We start from the raw sequence: 17,223 nt of genomic DNA on the forward strand, positions 1-17,223 counted from the left end.
CCAGTTATAAACTAAATAAGTTATGGGGATATAACATCAACATAGTGACTATAGTCAGTAATATTGCATTGTATATTGAAAGGAGATAAAAGAACTTAAGTTCTCATCACAAGAAAAAGTTTGTAACTTTGTACGGTGACGGATGATAACTAGATTTATTGTGATCATTTTGCAACGTATACAAATAAAGAATTGTTACGGTGTGTGCACCTGAAACTGATATAATGTTGTATGTCAGTTATACCTCAATTAAAAAAAAAAAGACAGGTCGGAGTCTACTTGAGGCTAAGACCAGTATACTTAGAAGGTAATCTAATTATTCGATAAATGATGCAGATGGTAGCCTGAAGGAGAGAGGAGTTTGTGAATGATTTTGAGTACTTACTGTGTGCCAGTTACTGTTCTCTGTTTGTAAATGTTATTTAATCTGTACAACTTTTATTTTCTTAAAAAGTAAATTGAAGTTAAATAGTCCAAGACTATACAGATAGTAAGTAAAGATTTGAACCCAGGTCTGACTGACTCCACAAACGTGCCATTAAGTGTTCCAAAGGCAATTAAGAGAGTCATAAAGTGATATTGTAAATCAAGGGAAAAAATAATATCCAATTGTAGGGTAATTAAATCAGTGGTATAGCCCACAATGAAAGGTTGTATAATCACTACAAATCATGTGGTTGAGAAATACTCATTATCTTGAGAAAGTATTTATGATAGAATGTGTAGTACTAAAAAGCAGTATATAAAAGTATGACTCAATTTTTTTAATGTACATGTATGATTTTATAGAAAAGATTGGAAGAAAATACATGAAATGGTTAGTAGTAATCATCCCAGGGTTATGGTATTATAGACTATATGCATTTCTTCTTTGTAACAGTCTATTTTCCAGATTCTGTACAATAAACATAAGCTTTTATGATCAGAAAAAAAATCATTTGAAAAATAAAGGACTAAGAAAAAGCAAGCATAACTTAGTTTTATAATTATTACAGTTAGAAATGTTTCATGACCAGGGCGCCCGGGTGGCTCAGTGGGTTAAAGCCTCTGCCTTTGGCTCGGGTCATGGTCTCAGGGTCCTGGGATCAAACCCGGTACCGAGCTCTCTGCTTGGCAGGGACCCTGCTTCCTCCTCTCTCTGCCTGCTTCTCTGCCTATTTGTGATCTTTCTCTGTCAAATAAATAAATAAAATCTTAAAAAAAAAAAAAAAAAGAGAGAAATGTTTCATGACCTTCCTTGGCTCTGAGGTGGAATAGGCCTAAGCATCCCAGACAGATTGATGGTTCCTATTTTAAGATCGTCTCACTAAGATAAGCAACTCACCTTCTGCCTTAGGGTCAGTTCTGTTGCCCAGTAGCAAGTGGGAAAGGAATTTTCTCTGTGTATTATTTCATGAAGACATGGGCATGAGAGACACTCCCATGTCTTGTGAAAATTTTCGTTGTTTAAAGGTATTTTTTCTAAAATAAGGGCCAAATGTAAGGCTCCTATCTGGACTTTATGTTTCACTTTATAAAAACACTGAAAGAAATTTAATATATTTAAGAGGACTCAAAAGAGAATAGAAAAACACTTGGGTTTTCTATTAGTTTTGCATCAGTTTGAAAAACATTCTGTGTATGATGTAGCTCTTCTGGGTGGCTGTTTTTCTCACACAGCATGTGTCGCTGTTCTCATTGGGATTTAGCACACTCTAGTGGACAGTAACTTTTCAATTTTTTTTTAATCATGTCAAATTACTTTATTGGACATTTCAGTGATGTGCTTACCTGATAGTAAGGTTTGTCAATATCTATTTGAGTCAAGTAGTAATCCTAGTGAGTGGGACTGACTTATAGGCCACTGGGGTATTGTACATTTTATGGGGGTTTTTTGTTTGTTTGTTTGTTTTTTTCAGTAGAGAAGAGAGGTTTTTTACCTTATGTGAAAACTCTCCCATTGGCTTTCATCTTTTCTTGGGTCGACTAAGAAAAGAGGCAGAGCTGAAATAAAATAAGAGCAATTATTTGGGGTCTCAGAATTGCAGCTTGAGGAGCACGGATTTGTAACAACCCAGATTGTGTCCCTTTAGGTTACAAAAGTCAAGAGCTTAAAGAAGACAAAAAAGGAATGTGTTTGTATGTGTCGTTTACAATGAATTTTGTTTGATGTTGGCAGCAGAAAACCAATCTTGGCTGAATATAATTGGCTGCTGAGGTTGTCCCTAAGAAAATTCTCTTACTACAGCAATTGCGGTTCGGGCAGAGTCTTTGGAATCTTTGTAGTTTGGCCCAGATAAAGTTCATAGCTTCATCTGGTGAGGATGTACATAAAGGTCCATCTCCTTAATGGCCTCTAGCACCATTTTAAAACCCCTTGACATAAGTGATTTCATTTCATTTCATCTTGCACACATGGGTAAGGTGAAATTGATGGGTCAAAACATAAAGGAACACTGGTAGTCTTTCTGTGCCTCACACTCCTTGGAACTTTCAGGACTCTTGAGAATTTTTACATACCATGTTTTGATGAAAATTTGACCATTTGTGCATAAACATTGCTGTATCCTATCCTGATGGACTGTTTTTGGAAATGGGCTTCCACCAGGAAAAAAGTAATTTTTAATTTTGTTTTTGCAGAGTGATGGTGAAGATTTTAATTACATTGTTGCATTTTTCCTTGGAACAGCAGCCTGCCTTTACCAGGTAGGTTCTCTCCAACTTTGGAGAAACACTTTCCTATTATTGTTTGTTTTAGGTATTCTCTTAATTGTGCACTTTAAATAAATAAAATGTCTGAGTTCTTTACCTCTCTTTAGAGCCTCTGTTAACTTTATGATCTACATCTCCATTTTGAATGTACCTGGATCCCAGTGTACTTAATGTTAACACTCTTCTGTGTCAGGTTTCAGTGGCAGTATGTCATCTGCCTGTGGCGGTAAAGGCTACTTCTAGATTTTTTGGTGATGGATTATTGAGCCTCAGGGCTCTGCTTATACTTGAGCATGAGGATTTTGTACTTTTGGGCAAGTCTGAACAGGAAACAGCCAAAGCGGATTTTAGGGTATTTAATTTAGTAGTGAGGAATGGGGTGGATTGCCAGAGCAGAGAAATTGGAAGAAAGGAAATTAGTTGGGAGGCAATTCCATTACATAAGACCGAAGGCGGTGAGAGAGTGAACTCTGATAATGGCAGTAGGGATCAGGGGTGAGGGAATGACACTGAAGAGGAAGACTCCTAGGACCTAGACTTACAGAGCCAGGAGGCATTGCACCTGGTGATAGGAAAATGGGTACTGGCATTCCTGAGAAGAGAGGAAGGACAGATTTGTAGGAAAGGGAGAGGTGACCATGCCAGTCACTCAAGCTGAGGAATGTCTTTGCTGAAATGTGGTACAGCAGGCAAGACCTTTTGACCTAACTTATAAGTAACACATTTCTCTGGCTTACATAGGAAGAATGTTAGAAAGATTGAGGACTGCAAACATAAGGCTACCTAGAGTCTCTAGACTAGAAGTCTCTAGTGAAATACTTTGAATATATACATTTGACTTTATGTAAAGATAGATTAAAGATTTTAGTTTCATATTTTTTTAAAGCCCCTAGTTTTTCTTAATCATTTGTATTTAGAAATTTTCTATACAGTTTGACAGTTTTAACTACAATGAATGACATTTCATGCAGGAAATGTGAAAACTTGTATTTGTTAATGTCACAAATACTTTAATTTTATGAGATATTCTTGTGTAGATTTTTAAAAAACTTTAATGTCTACAATTCTGTCACACAGAGGATATTATCTCATTTTTAAAAATGAGAAATTTGGGGTGCCTGGGTGGCTCAGTGGGTTAAGCCACTGCCTTTGGCTCAGGTCATGGTCTCGGGGTCCTGGGATCGAGCCCCGCGTCGGGCCCTCTGCTCAGAAGGGAGCCTGCTTCCTCCTCTCTCTCTGCCTGCCTCCTCCTCTCTCTCTGCCTGCCTCTCTGCCTGCTTGTGATCTCTCTCTGTCAAATAAATAAATAAAATCTTTAAAAAAAATAAAATAAAATAAAAATGAGAAATTTGAGGTAGTTTGGGTACTATCCAGAAATCATATAGCCCAGGAAGTGGTAGAGTCAGGACTTAACTCTGGGTCTTCTGATTTTAAATATTGTATTCATTCCATTATATTATGCTGTCTGTAAGCAAAATTCCTATATTTGTATAATTTCTATAAGGTTATTCAGTTAAAATTTTATAACATATGCATTATTTCATATGATTCTAAAACAATGTTAGGTAAATGTTAACTTTAAAATAATTTAATGAGTAATTCTTGTAAAATATACTTTTGGCTGTTTTGCCTTAATGAAATAATTTTATTCATTCATTAATTTATATTTTTAAAAATCACTTTTTATCAAAGAGCCTTAATGAAATATTTTTTTAGTTTAATTTTATTTTTTCAGTGTTCCAAGATTCATTGTTTATATTTTTAAATACTACTAATAATAGCAAAATGTATTGAGTTCTTACTGTGTGCCAAATTCTTTATATTCCTTGTACCCATTAAATCCTCACAGAAAGTCCCGTGCTAATCTTGTTTTCACTGTCATTTTTCACTGAGGGCTAGCCAGGTCTTACCGTCAGTGCCTCCAGCCCCAGTCTGCGCGACTCCAGAGCCCTGCTGTTGCCTTTAGAGAGGCTCTCTAAAAGGCACACCTCTGTTACATTACCTGGAACAGCTGAAAATCGTTCTCAGAGGAGACTGTCACCCAGGTGTTCTTTTACTTGAGAGAAGTTAAATGGATTCGTGCTTTAAAAAGAATAGCAGAAAGCCAGTTTTCTTTTTGACAGGCATGAAACTGCACACTTCCCAAATATGCTGAGCAGAGTGATAATAACGCTGGTTTTTTTCCGCAGTAAAACCTGCGTGATTATATTTTACCTTTAACATGCTCCATCTCCAGTTGTGAAGTCGTTTTTTAATCCCCTTTAGATCAGACCTCAAAAGCTACGACTATGCAGTTTCTTGGCTTTTTCTCCAGGCCGGGGGTACTTATGGACCCACAGAACTCAGCCAGATAGGAGTAATCTTGCTATGGAACATTTGAAAGAGGAAATCAAAAGATCTAGAAACCAGAGACTTCTCTTTTTTCCTCTCAGTGCTTTATTTTGAAAACTCTCAGACTTCCAGAAAAGTTGAAAGACCAGTACACTTAGAGCCACCAAATTATTAACATTCTGCAACACTTTCTATATCTCATTCTCTTTTTGTATGTGCATGTGCATAGTGTGTATATTAGTTGTCTATAAAGTAAGTTGCAGATACGTACGTGAGTATAAAGTTGTTTTTCCTATTAACCTTTTTATTTGATTTAATTGTAATAGCTGTGAGAGAGATATATAACCTTTACCTGAGTTTCCCCCAGTAGCACCATCTTGTACAACTATGATACATTATCTCAGCAAGGATATTGATGTCAGTGTGGGCAGATACAGAACATTCATATCACCACAAGCACCCCTTTGGTTGCCCTTTTAGAGCCACATCCACTTCTCTCCTGCCCCTTCATCTCTGGCAACCACTAATGTGTTCTCCATTTCTATAATTTCCTCATTTTAAATAATGTTATATAAAGGGACCCATATATAGTATGAATCTTTAGTGATTGGCGTTATTTTGCTCAGTACAATTCTCTGGAGAATTTTCCGAGTTGTCACATATATCAATGTTTGTTCCTTTTTGCTGCTGAATGGTATTCCAGGGTATGGATGTACCACAGTTTGTTTAATGATTCACCCACTGAAGGACATCTGGGTTTCCAGTTTGGGGCTATTATAAATAAAACTGCTATAAACATTCATGTATAGGATTCTGTGAGAACATAAGTCTTCATTTCCTTAAGATAAATGCTTAGGAGTCCAATTGCTAGGTCTTATAGTAGTTGCATGCTTAGTTTTATTGAGACAGACACAGTTCTCCAGAGTGGCATTCCATTTTACATTTACATTTTTACATTTTACATCACTCACATCAGCATTGTTATGAGTGATCCTGTTTCTCCACATCCTCTCCAGCATTCGTTGTTACCACTGTTTTTTATTTTAGCCATTCTGACAGATGTGTAGTGATCCCTCATATTGATTTTAATTTGCATTTCCGTAATGGCTAATGATACTGAACATTGTTTCAGGTACTTATTTGTTATCGACGTGTTCTCTTGGGTGAAATATCTTTTCATGTCTTTGCCTATTTTCTACTTGGATCATTTGGTTTTTACTGTCAGGTTTGAGAGTTCTAGCCATCAGCCCTGTGTCAGAAATGTAATTTGCAAGTGTCTTATTCCAGTCAGTAGCTTGTCTTTTCATCCTCTTAACCAGGTCTTTTGCAGAGCAAAAGTTTTTAATTTTGATAAAGTTCATTTTATCAGCTCTTTTATGGAAAAATATTTATGGTATCAGGTCTAAGAACTTTTTTTTTTAATTGAAGTATAGTTGACACATAGTATTAACTAGTTTTGAGGTGTACAACATAGTGATTCCACAAGTTTATACTCTAGGCTGTGCTCACCACAATGTAGCTACCATCTGTCACCATCCAATATTATAATTCCATTGATTCAAGTCTAATACTCTTTGCCTAATCCTGGACCCTGAAGATTCTTTGTTTTCTTCTAAAAGTTTTGGTTTTATGTTTTACATTTAAGTTCATGATCCATTTTTAATTAAATTTTGTATAAGATTGTATGAAATGTGAGACTTAGATGATTAGATTGGAGGGTTTGTTTTTGTGTTTTTGGTTTTGTGTTGTGTTTTGTTTGCTTGTGGATGAATAGCCAATTGCTCCATTTTTTGAAAAGGCTTTTTCCTCTCCCCTGAATTACTTTTACATCTTTGTCAAATATTAATTGGACATATTTGTGAGAGTCTGAGTTTTATATTCTGTTTTATTGATCTATGTGTCAGTCTCTCTGCCAGTACTGCGTAGTATTGATTATCGTGACTGTATAATCTGTATTAAGTTCCATTTTCTTAAGAGTTACAAATTATTCAAATTCTCTTTCTTATAATACATGGATTATGATAGTTTGTATTTTATAAGGAAGTGATCTATTTCATCTTACCAACTTTACATGTGTAGAGTTGATTGTAGCATCCTCTTACTATCTCTTTGCTGTCTGTATGATCTATAATGATATTCTCTATTTCATTCTTCATATTGGTCAGACTTACTTGTTAATTTCATCAGTCTTTTCAAAGAACCTGCTCTTTGTTTTGTGGTTTTTTTCGTATATTCAGTTTTATTGATTTCTCCTTATTATTTCCTTTTTCATGCTTGCTTGGGTTAATTTGGCTCTTCTTTTTCTAGGTTCTTGAGATGGGAGCTTTGATTATTGAGAATTTTCTCTTTTGTAATATATACTTTTAGCGTTATACCTTTTTCTCTTTGAGCATTTTATTATCTGTGTCCCATAGATTTTGATATGTTGCATTTTTTCATCTTATTTTTTTAAAAATATTTTATTTATTTATTTGTTAGAGTGAGGGAGAGAGAGCACAGGCAGGCAGAGTGGCAGGTAGAGGCAGAGGGAGAAGCGGGCTCCCCACGGAGCAAGGAGCCCGATGTGGGACTCCATCCCAGGACGCTGGGATCATGACCTGAGCCAAATGCAGCCGCTTAACTGACTGAGCCACCCAGGTGTCCCTTCATCTTACTTTTTATTAAAATTTTTATTTTTTTATTTTTTAAGTTTTTATTAAATTTCAGTTAGTTAACATAGTGTAATATTAGTTTCAGGTGTAGAATTTAGTGATTTGTCACTTAAATACAACACCCAGTGCTCATCACAAGTGCCCTCCTTAATAACCATCACCTACTTCACCCATCCCTCTGCCCACCTCCCTTCCAGCAGCCCTCAGTTTGTTCTCTGTGATTAGGAGTCTGTTTCCTGATTTGCCTCTCTTCCCCCCTCCACATTTCTTCTGTTTTATTTCTTAAATTCTACATATGAGTGAGATCATATGGTGTTTGTCTTTCTCTAACTGACTTATTTTGCTTAGCATAGTACTTTCTGGCTCCATCCATGTTGTTGTAAATGGTAAGATTCCGTTCTTTTTTATGGATGATTAATATTCCATTATATATATGTTTATATAATGGTTTACACACACACACACACACACACACACACACACACACACACACACCCCATGTCATCTTTATCCAGTCATCAGTCAGTGGATATTTGGGCTCTTTCCATTGTTGCATTTTTATTTTCATTTATCTCAGTGTATTTAAAAATTTTTATACTTGTGGTTTCCTCTTTGACCTATGGATTATGGATTATTTGGAATTGTGTTTTGCTTCCAAGAGTTTGGAAATTTTCCAGTTTTCTTTCTATTATTGATTTCTAGTTTGATTCCATTGTGGTTGGAAAACACTCTGTGATTTCAGTTCTTTTAAATTTGTTGAAATTTATTCTGTGGCTCAGAATATGGGCTGTCTTGATATATATTCCATGAGCACTTAAACAGAATGTATATTCTACTGTAGCTGATTTCATGCTCTGTAAATGTCAGTTAGATCACGATGGTTGATGGGTCTCATTTTTTCTGTATCCTTGTTGATTTTGTCTCGTTCTATCGGTTGAAAGAAGAGTATTGAAGTTTTTAACTCTAACTGTGGTATGGTATATTTCTCATTTCAGTTTTATCAGTTTTTGCTTTGCATATTTTGCTTTGCACATTTAGCTCTGTTTGACTCATTCACATTTAGGATTATTGCCCTCTTGGTGGACTGATCCATTTATAATAATATATCATTATATAATATCTTATATAATGATAACCCTCTCTAGCCATTTCTTTTTTTTTTTTGGAAATATTTTTATATTTATCTGATACTAATATAGCCATTTCTGCTTTCTTCTCATTAATGTTTGCACAATATATTCTGCATCTTTTTACTTTCACCTTGCTTGTATCATTTGAAGTGAGTTTCTGGTAGATTTAAAAGCTGTTTTTAATCCACTCTGCCAATCTCTGTTTTTTAATTATTGTGTTTAGGCCATTACATTTACTGTAGAATCAATACATTAGGGCTTAAGTTTGCCATCTTATTTTTTGTTTGCTGGTTTTCATTTTTATGTTTTCTTTTTCCTATCTTTCTGTGGGTTACTTGAACATTTTATAAAACTCCATTTTGATTTATCTGTAGTGTTTTTGAGTTTATTTCTTAGCATAGTTTTTTTTGGTTTGTTTTGGTTTTGTTTTGGTTTTTTTTTTTTTTTTGAGAGAGAGAAAATGCACATGCATGCGAGATTGGGAGAAGGGCCAAAGGGTGAGGGAGAAAGAATCCCAAGCAGGGATGTGGGCTTGATCTCATGACCCTGAGATCATGACCTGAGCCAAAACAAGAGTGGAACGCTTAACAGACTGAGCCACCCATGATTCCCTCTCCCCTCTTTGTATGGTTTTTAAATGCTCTAGGTATTGCATTATACATACTTTTCAGTTTTTTGGTGTTGTCATTTTACTAGTTCAAATGAAACATAGAAATTGTATTTCCTTTTATGTCCCTTTGCCTCCCTCTGTTTATAATAGAATTGTCTTAAATATTTCCTCTACCTATATTTAGAACCACATCAGACAGCGTTACAAATGTTTATTTCAGTCATTAATTTAGAAATCTCAAGAGGAGAAGGAGAACCTATTATATTATTTTGCTGACTGTTCTTTTTGCATTCTCAGTGTTCCAGGGTTTCAGGGTTTCTTCTTTTATTGTTTCCTTTCTGCTTAGGTATTTTCCTTTAGCCATTCTTTTAGGGTACATCTGTAGGTGTCAAATTCTGTTAGTCTTTTACCTGATAATGTCTTTATTTCTCCTCCCACAAGAGAACTTACTAACTACAAAGGGAAAAATAGTAACTTCACAGTGGAGAAACCTGTCAGACACCACCTTACCAAGAGATCAAAGTTAACATCACCAATTTTAAGACATACTGCACATTGCCTCTGTGGTATTCTAGCCCAAACTGCATGTCCTCACTTCAGTCTTGAGACAATGTCAGGCAAACCAAAATTAAAGGACATTCTACAAAATAACTGATTGATACTCTTTAGACTGTCAAGGTCATGAAAAAGAGACTCGAGGAGCTATAACAGATTTGAAGAGATATGGCAGCTAAATGCAAGAGGCAATCCTGGATTGGATTCAGGACCAGAAGAAGGGCCTTAATGGGACAACTGGCAAAATTCCAGTAAAGGCTGTAGATTAGTCTACAGTATTGTATCAATGTTAATTTTGTGGTTTGATGATTATACTGTGGTTATGCAACAAGATAACATTAGGGGGAGCAGGGTGAATGATGTACAAGAACTCTGTGATTTTTACAACTCTTCTCTAGGTCTAGAATTATTTCAAAAGGAAAAATTACTTTAACTTTTTTTACACAGTGAAAACCACTCAAATAAAATAAGTACTTACAGTTCATTTTGCTTGGATAGCAGTCTTCTGTTTAAGTAAGCAAAGTCCTAATTTGTATAAGAAATAAAAAGATTTGGGGCACCTGGGTGTCTCAGTGGGTTAAAGCCTCTGCCTTTGGCTCCAGTCATGATCCCAGGGTCCTGGGATTGAGCCCCATGTCAGGCTCTTTGCTGGGTGGGGAGCCTGCCTCCCTTCCTCTCTTTCTGCCTACTTGTGATCTCTGTCAAATAAATAAATAAAATCCTAAAAAAAAATTTTTTTTAAAGAAATAAAAAGATTTAGTAGAACATTTCCACATTCTTTCTGCATTGTTGCAAACACCTTGAAGTCCTTCCTCTCCTGATGCCTGGATAGAATTTCACAATTTCTGCGTCTTTCTTAAGACTTTGTAATCACATATAATTCCTATATTTAACAGATTGTGAATTTAGGCATCGTCTAGAAAACAATTCATTCAACAGATTTTTATTGAGCACTTACTATGTGCCAGGCACTATTCTGGGCACTGGATAAAGTGCCCACTGGATAACAAATCAAAAATCTCTCCTCTCATGAAGCTTAGATCCTATTGGAAGAATATATATAACAGACAAAACAAGCACATTTGTAAAGTGTGTTTATATTGTGGAGAAAAATAAAGCAGGAAAAGGTGACTGCCAGGATTTGGGGCTTATGGGGGGGGGTAATTTCTTTATTCTGTTTTCTAAAATAGCAGTTATTACATTCTCTGTCCCCCTGTCCCATCTTTTATTTTAAGACATAACTATTTGGTATTTTATATACATAATATGATCTTTTGTATATATAATCTTTCTCCCTCCATTAGAATTTAAGTTCTGTGTGAGCAAGGGCTTTATTTCGTTACTTGAAACTAAAGAACAATGCTTAGCTTGTAGCTGGCCCTCAATAAACATCTGTTGAATGAATTCTACCTCAGATGTTCACTCAGATGCTCTACCTTACTTACTAGTTCCTTGCACTTGATGGGAGAGCAGTAAATATTTGTGGATTTCGTTAATATGTAGATTCAGGTTGTGTAAGAGTCCATTTTGCTGTGGTTTGTTTGAGGTATTTTGTACTTTTCTGGGGTGAGGAATGTGTGATGTGCTCAGCCTCTTTGCAAGGGAGTCATCCAGATGTGACTCTGTTTTAAAATATGATACAAAATGGATCTTTGACAGTGACAAACATAAAAGGAAAAGTCTGCTTCCTTTCAAGCTGTAGCGCTTTCATAGCTGAATGTCTTAAAGAAGTTACATTATCTTATCTGTAGGTGAAAAATCCTCTTATTCCACTCTTATATTTTACTCTGTGGCCTGTTAAAATTTTATAGTAGAAGCATCTATTTCTTTTCTTGTAACCCTAATCATCTTTCATTTTATATTTTGAACAGTGTTACTTACTTGTCTACTACACCGGCTGGCGGAATGTCAAATCTTTTTTGACTTTTGGTTTAATCTGTCTGTGCAACATGTATCTCTATGAACTGCGCAACCTGTGGCAGCTTTTCTTTCACGTGACTGTGGGAGCGTTTGTTACACTGCAGATCTGGCTAAGGCAAGCCCAGAGCAAGGCTCCTGATTACGATGTCTGACCCCATCCTTCAGACGTACTGCCCTGGCCTCCAGGGGAAAAGGAGGGAGCATATCTTAACTGCCACTGTGATGAAGAAACTGTTCACCACACTCAAGGAGCTCTGCTTTCTTTCTCGCCAGCTATCCTTTTTGTTTTAAGTCCGCATGGCATGCCTGGGAGCGTGCAGCACCTGCTAGGCAAACCCCTCATGTTAGTCGCGGGATTATTATTCAGAGGAGGAGGAGGCTTCTCTATCCAGGGCCACGACCATGGAAGAACAGTCAGAAGCCATTTGGAGACTTGGCCAGCGGTCCTGAATCCTTCTGAAGAGTTCAATCAAAAAATGTGTGTGGTACATGCTCTGAGGACCAAGCGGGAACTCTACAGTCTGGATTCGCCTTTGTGAGGCATGAGTATAGCGCAAATAAAAACATGCCGTGGAGTTTGTGTTTAAAACAACTTGCTAAATATCACATTATTTGCACACTTACAGTACCCTGAGTTTATGAAGTCTGGGATGGTGTGGAATTGGTTCTTTTTCCTTTTATATTTTTTGCTTGAATCCTAACTCTGGAAATCACTTGATATAGGAAAAGGCTTCTTATGAGCTTATCTCTAGAACATCACAAGTATTGAGAACATAGTAACATACGTTTCCTTCCTAGACCCTGTCTGTAGTTTCTTTTGAAATCACTTTTTAAACATGGAATTTGTTAGATTATAGCCATCGTTCCCCAGACTTCAATCACTTGAGTATTAACATATACTATTATTTTTAGTATTTATCTTTTAAATCTTAAAATAGTTTAAAGACAAACTAATCTCTACTCCAAAAGGAAAACCAGCATCAATTTACCATGAGTTAACTACGAAATAAAATAAAAAATGTTATTAAATTCTAACTAGATACTAATGTTATGAAATTCTAACTAGATACTAATGCTCCCCCCACCCCACCCCAGGCCCTGAATTTCCGAAGCCTGCTCTTTGTTGCAGTGAGATCTTACCCAGTGTGAAAATGGGGCTCTCTCCGTGGAATTATCAGAAGGGTAAAACTGTAAAGGGAATGACATTTTCACTGTGATTCTGCATTATTCACTTCTGTGTTGTATACCGCCGAAAATCCCCGTGTGTGCTGCCAGTGGCGTGGGTCGTGTCCTCTGGAAATGGCGGCCTGTGCTCAGAATGAGACGGCGACTTATCCCAGCGGCTCTTTCTATTTTGTGGCTTCGAAGAGTTCAGCACCTTGTATCGTAGAGAACTTGTTTGCGTTTTGATAATAATAAACGTTCAAGCAGCTATGAATTAATAATATAGGAAGCACAGTTTGATTCCACTAGCAAAATCTGCCAACTCTCCTGGTTTTGGAAGGTACCTTCATTAATGATTTTTCTTTTGTTTTTTAAAGAAAAGATTATAAAAGTATATATATAAGGTACTAAAATTTGATATCCAGAGAATGATGGACCCGTTACGTATAATTCATGTTACTGGGTGTATTTATTAAGCAGAATAGTCCAGAGGGGTAAAGTCGTTGAACTACCGTGTTTGCCTGAACCCATATTATGTAGGTATATCTGCAACTGTAAAACCTTGCTTAACTAGAAGTTTTTGCTGCACTCCCCTTTTAGGAGAATGAGGCAAAAGGAAGACAGTAAGCTTGTAATATCAGGGATTTATTTAAAACAGGAAATTCCATTTCAGTTTTCTGCCTCTAGCAAAACTGCACAGAAGTTATGTATATTCTAGAGCTACCCCAAGATATACTACATGATATTAAATCAGCAAAATCAAGTTGATGTATGTTTGTTATTTTGTACTTTTTTACTGAGCCAGGAAAGTGAAGTAGTTCAGTTTAGAAAGCTTTTTCTGAACTAATGGTTAAAACAAGAAGAGTTCTCTTGTAAATAGCCAGCTAGCCAAGAAGATGGAACATTCTGCGATTTTACTACATATTGACACTTTATGGCTCGCTTACCAGTTTGGTTCAGTTTGGTTCTTCTTATTATTGAATTATTGAATTATAGTATTTGGTGTTTGGAGCATTCAGCAGGGACATTTTAAAATTCACCAGTTGTCTTTAAAGGCTTAATTTGTTTTTGTTTTGTTTTGTTTTCACTGCTCTTTTGGATAATGGGATGTTTACATCTTAATGTATAAATATGAAAATAGGCATAAATAATGTTTATGTATAGAAATGCTTTCTTTCATTATTTGGTGTCTGCATTGCTTAGTGTTTATATAACTTCTCTGTCTCTGTGATGTTGCCAAAGAAACTATTATGAATTTGGAATGAAAAACTTTTGCCATGAATGTAAAGTTCTTAAGCTCATTAGACTTCTAATGTGTATGATAGTAATATCTTCCATTTATACTGTACTTTTACTTTAAAGAACAAGTCTCTGTTTACCTAATTATAATGAGTTTTGTAGTGTAGGAGAATTACTTGCCTTCTTGTTATGAAGGAGGAAACTAAGGTAATCAAATGTTAATGACTTATCTAGGGTCACAGAGCTAAGCACATACAACTTCCAATCCCTTAGCCTTGGGGCTCTCCCCCACCAGAATGGGGACTGATGACGATAACTAAGGTTGTACTCAGGAAATGGGTCTGCTCTTGGTGAAATCAGGGAATTGGGGACTCAATGAGCTCAGGCGTGGTGTGTCAATCCTGGGTATCTATTAGGGTAATTCTGAAATACTGCTTTTTTATTAAGGTATGCTGTGAAGGCATAGATGCTCTCTTTTATATCCTAAAAATAATTACTTTTTTTGCTTGGGGTTTTGGGGGTTTTTGTTTGTTGGGGTTTTTTTTTTATCTGTTTTTTGTAATGTATTTATACCTGGCCTCCTTCCCAAAAGAACTTGAAGCATGATACCAAAATAAGACTTACACAGCAATGGCAATAAAATATGAACAGAAAGGGAGAAAAACAAGATCAGTGAAAATGAAGGAAGAGGGAACGTGATGCTGTTATCAGGTATAAAACTTGACTCTTGAACTTCCTGAAGGTCATGGCTTAGAAGAAGGGAAACAAGTTTTGCACTACTCTAGCTCTGTCTGTAAGTCAGAGTACACCAGTTCCTCAGGGGGACTTCTTCCTGAGGGATTCTGATAAAAAATGTTGGCACTTAGGGCTCCTGTGAAATCCTAAAATGAACAGAACCCTCAACTGTTTTAGATATTTGCATATCGTGATTGTGCCTTAAATCCTCAACTTGTAACAGCTTTCAGAATGCATTTAAGAATGTTTGGTGTGGTTAATAGAGGATTTTGTTCCCATTAGGAAAAATTCTTATCCTAAGCTAAAATTGGCTTGAAAATCCATTTGAGACAAATGGAGACATGGAGAATCTTTACCTAATTTTGTAATTTTATGATTTATATCAAGTGAATGTGCTGTCCCTGGATTAGCACAGTTATTTTGTATTAAATGTGGTCTTTTTCACAGTGGAATCTAGTCTGGAGAAATGTCTGGCTCCATTCCTGTTAAGCCACGTCTAGAATCTCATTAGACTTGATTTGTCAGGGCTCCACAGAGCAGATTTGTCGTATGAGCCTTAACTTCTAGGTCGTAGAAGTGCTTCTTGCTGAGATTAGCTGCCCACCTAAAAGGGAGTTGTTTAGCCTTTAATCCAAAAGTTTTACTATGTAACCTGGGGACCCCACTCTGAGCTGTTGGATTTCCAAGAGACACAATGAAACGTGTGTGTGTGTGTGTGTGTGTGTGTGTGTGTGTGAGAGAGAGAGAGAGAGAGAGAGTGATTTTTATTTTAAGAAACTTTTTGTTCATTTTAAAAGAGCTATCTGGAGTATGTAGTAAAAGAATGAATAAATTCCAGTTGACCTCAGACATCAAGTGCAGGGGTTAGGGACACCAACCCCTCCTTGTGCAGTCAAAAATCCATGTATAACTACTTAACTAGTAATAGCCTACAGCTTACAGGAAGCCTTACTGATAACATAGTGAATTAACATATTTTGTATGAAGATAAGAGAACATTTTAAGAAAATCTTTTTTTTTCATTTTAAAAAATCTTAAGAGAAAATGCATTTATAGTACTTTAATTGTAAAAAGGTCCCATGTAAGTGGCCATGCACAGCTCAGACCTGTGTCATTCAAGGATCAGCTGTACTTCCAAAGCAGCCAGCACTCGGATCGAATTGAACACTCAGCCTTCCACCAATTACAGGTGACTCCTCAGGGCTGTTGTCTTTGTCTACAGGCAAGCCTTCTTTGTGTTTTTCTGCTTTATTATATCTAAGGAAATGCTGCAGTAAAATCAAACCTGATTTTTAGTTTGTAGGCTTTAGTAATATGCTCCCTAAAAGTTAATGAAAGAAGTCCCTCCATCTCCAAGCATGATGGATGAGTGTGTGTGTAAAGGCTGTGTTGCCCGAGAAGGTAACTCAAGTCGTTCTGTTGATGAGGGCTAGAGGTGTCCGATCATCTTCATCAGTGCTCTGGGACTGCTGCTGAATGCTGACGTTATTGTAGCCTCCTGTGGGAACAGTGAACTTTTCAAAGAGAAACCATGCCTGTGGCTGCCACTATCGAAACTTCTTCCCCGAGTGGCCAAGCTTTCTAGATTACTTTATTTCACAGGTGGAGTCACAGTGTGGAAGCACTGTGTGATTGCAAGTCATGTGGCTGGTAACAACTTTGCTCATGAACAGTGATTGCCGTTGACACATGTGTACGTGTTTTCTTCTGCGTTGGCAGTGCCAGTGTATAATGAATAGTCTTAGCACAGTTGGAGACCGTAGGAAATTCGAGAAGAAAACAGGCTTAGTTCTCAAGGAGTTCCTGAAATCAATAGCCTAGCCTTACGAATTGTTCCTGCTACTTCCTTGGTAACAAAGTATTTTCTGCCTCACCTCACCCACAGTTCCATTGGCCCTTTTCTCCTGTATTCCACAGCACAGCAGTGGGATACAGGGGTTAAGAGGCTTGACCTCAGTCAAAAAATCTAGCTCATGTGGTGGCACCAAGATTTTAATCCAGATCAGTCTTACCCAGAGCTCATGTTCTTAACCATCATGTAATATTGTTAGACAACATGAGAATATGTTGAAGTGTATAAGGAATATATATTGGAATGTATATATAAGTAGTCTACATTACTTTTTAAATAAGGAATTGGTCAGTGCTAACTCCTGCACTGTGGATGTTCTAGACTGATGAGGAAGATGATATCCTA

General features: G+C 36.6%; 1 protein-coding gene across 2 annotated transcripts in view; it reads left to right on the forward strand.

Annotated features, from left to right (window-relative positions):
• Positions 1–13,378, forward strand: part of LOC111155050 (SEC22 homolog A, vesicle trafficking protein) — a 66,521-nt gene extending 53,143 nt beyond the window's left edge. For both annotated transcript variants that reach the window (XM_022515076.1, XM_022515077.1), the window contains exons 6-7: positions 2,620–2,685; positions 11,840–13,378. In XM_022515076.1, the coding sequence (XP_022370784.1) occupies positions 2,620–2,685; positions 11,840–12,040 (267 nt within the window). In that variant the 3' untranslated portion in view covers positions 12,041–13,378. The remainder of the gene's footprint in view (positions 1–2,619; positions 2,686–11,839) is intronic.
• The last annotated feature ends 3,845 nt before the right edge of the window (positions 13,379–17,223 follow it).

This window comes from Enhydra lutris, unplaced genomic scaffold (assembly GCF_002288905.1).
Source record: "Enhydra lutris kenyoni isolate GAN:26980312 unplaced genomic scaffold, ASM228890v2 scaffoldscaffold39, whole genome shotgun sequence".
Taxonomy (NCBI): Eukaryota; Metazoa; Chordata; class Mammalia; order Carnivora; family Mustelidae; genus Enhydra; species Enhydra lutris.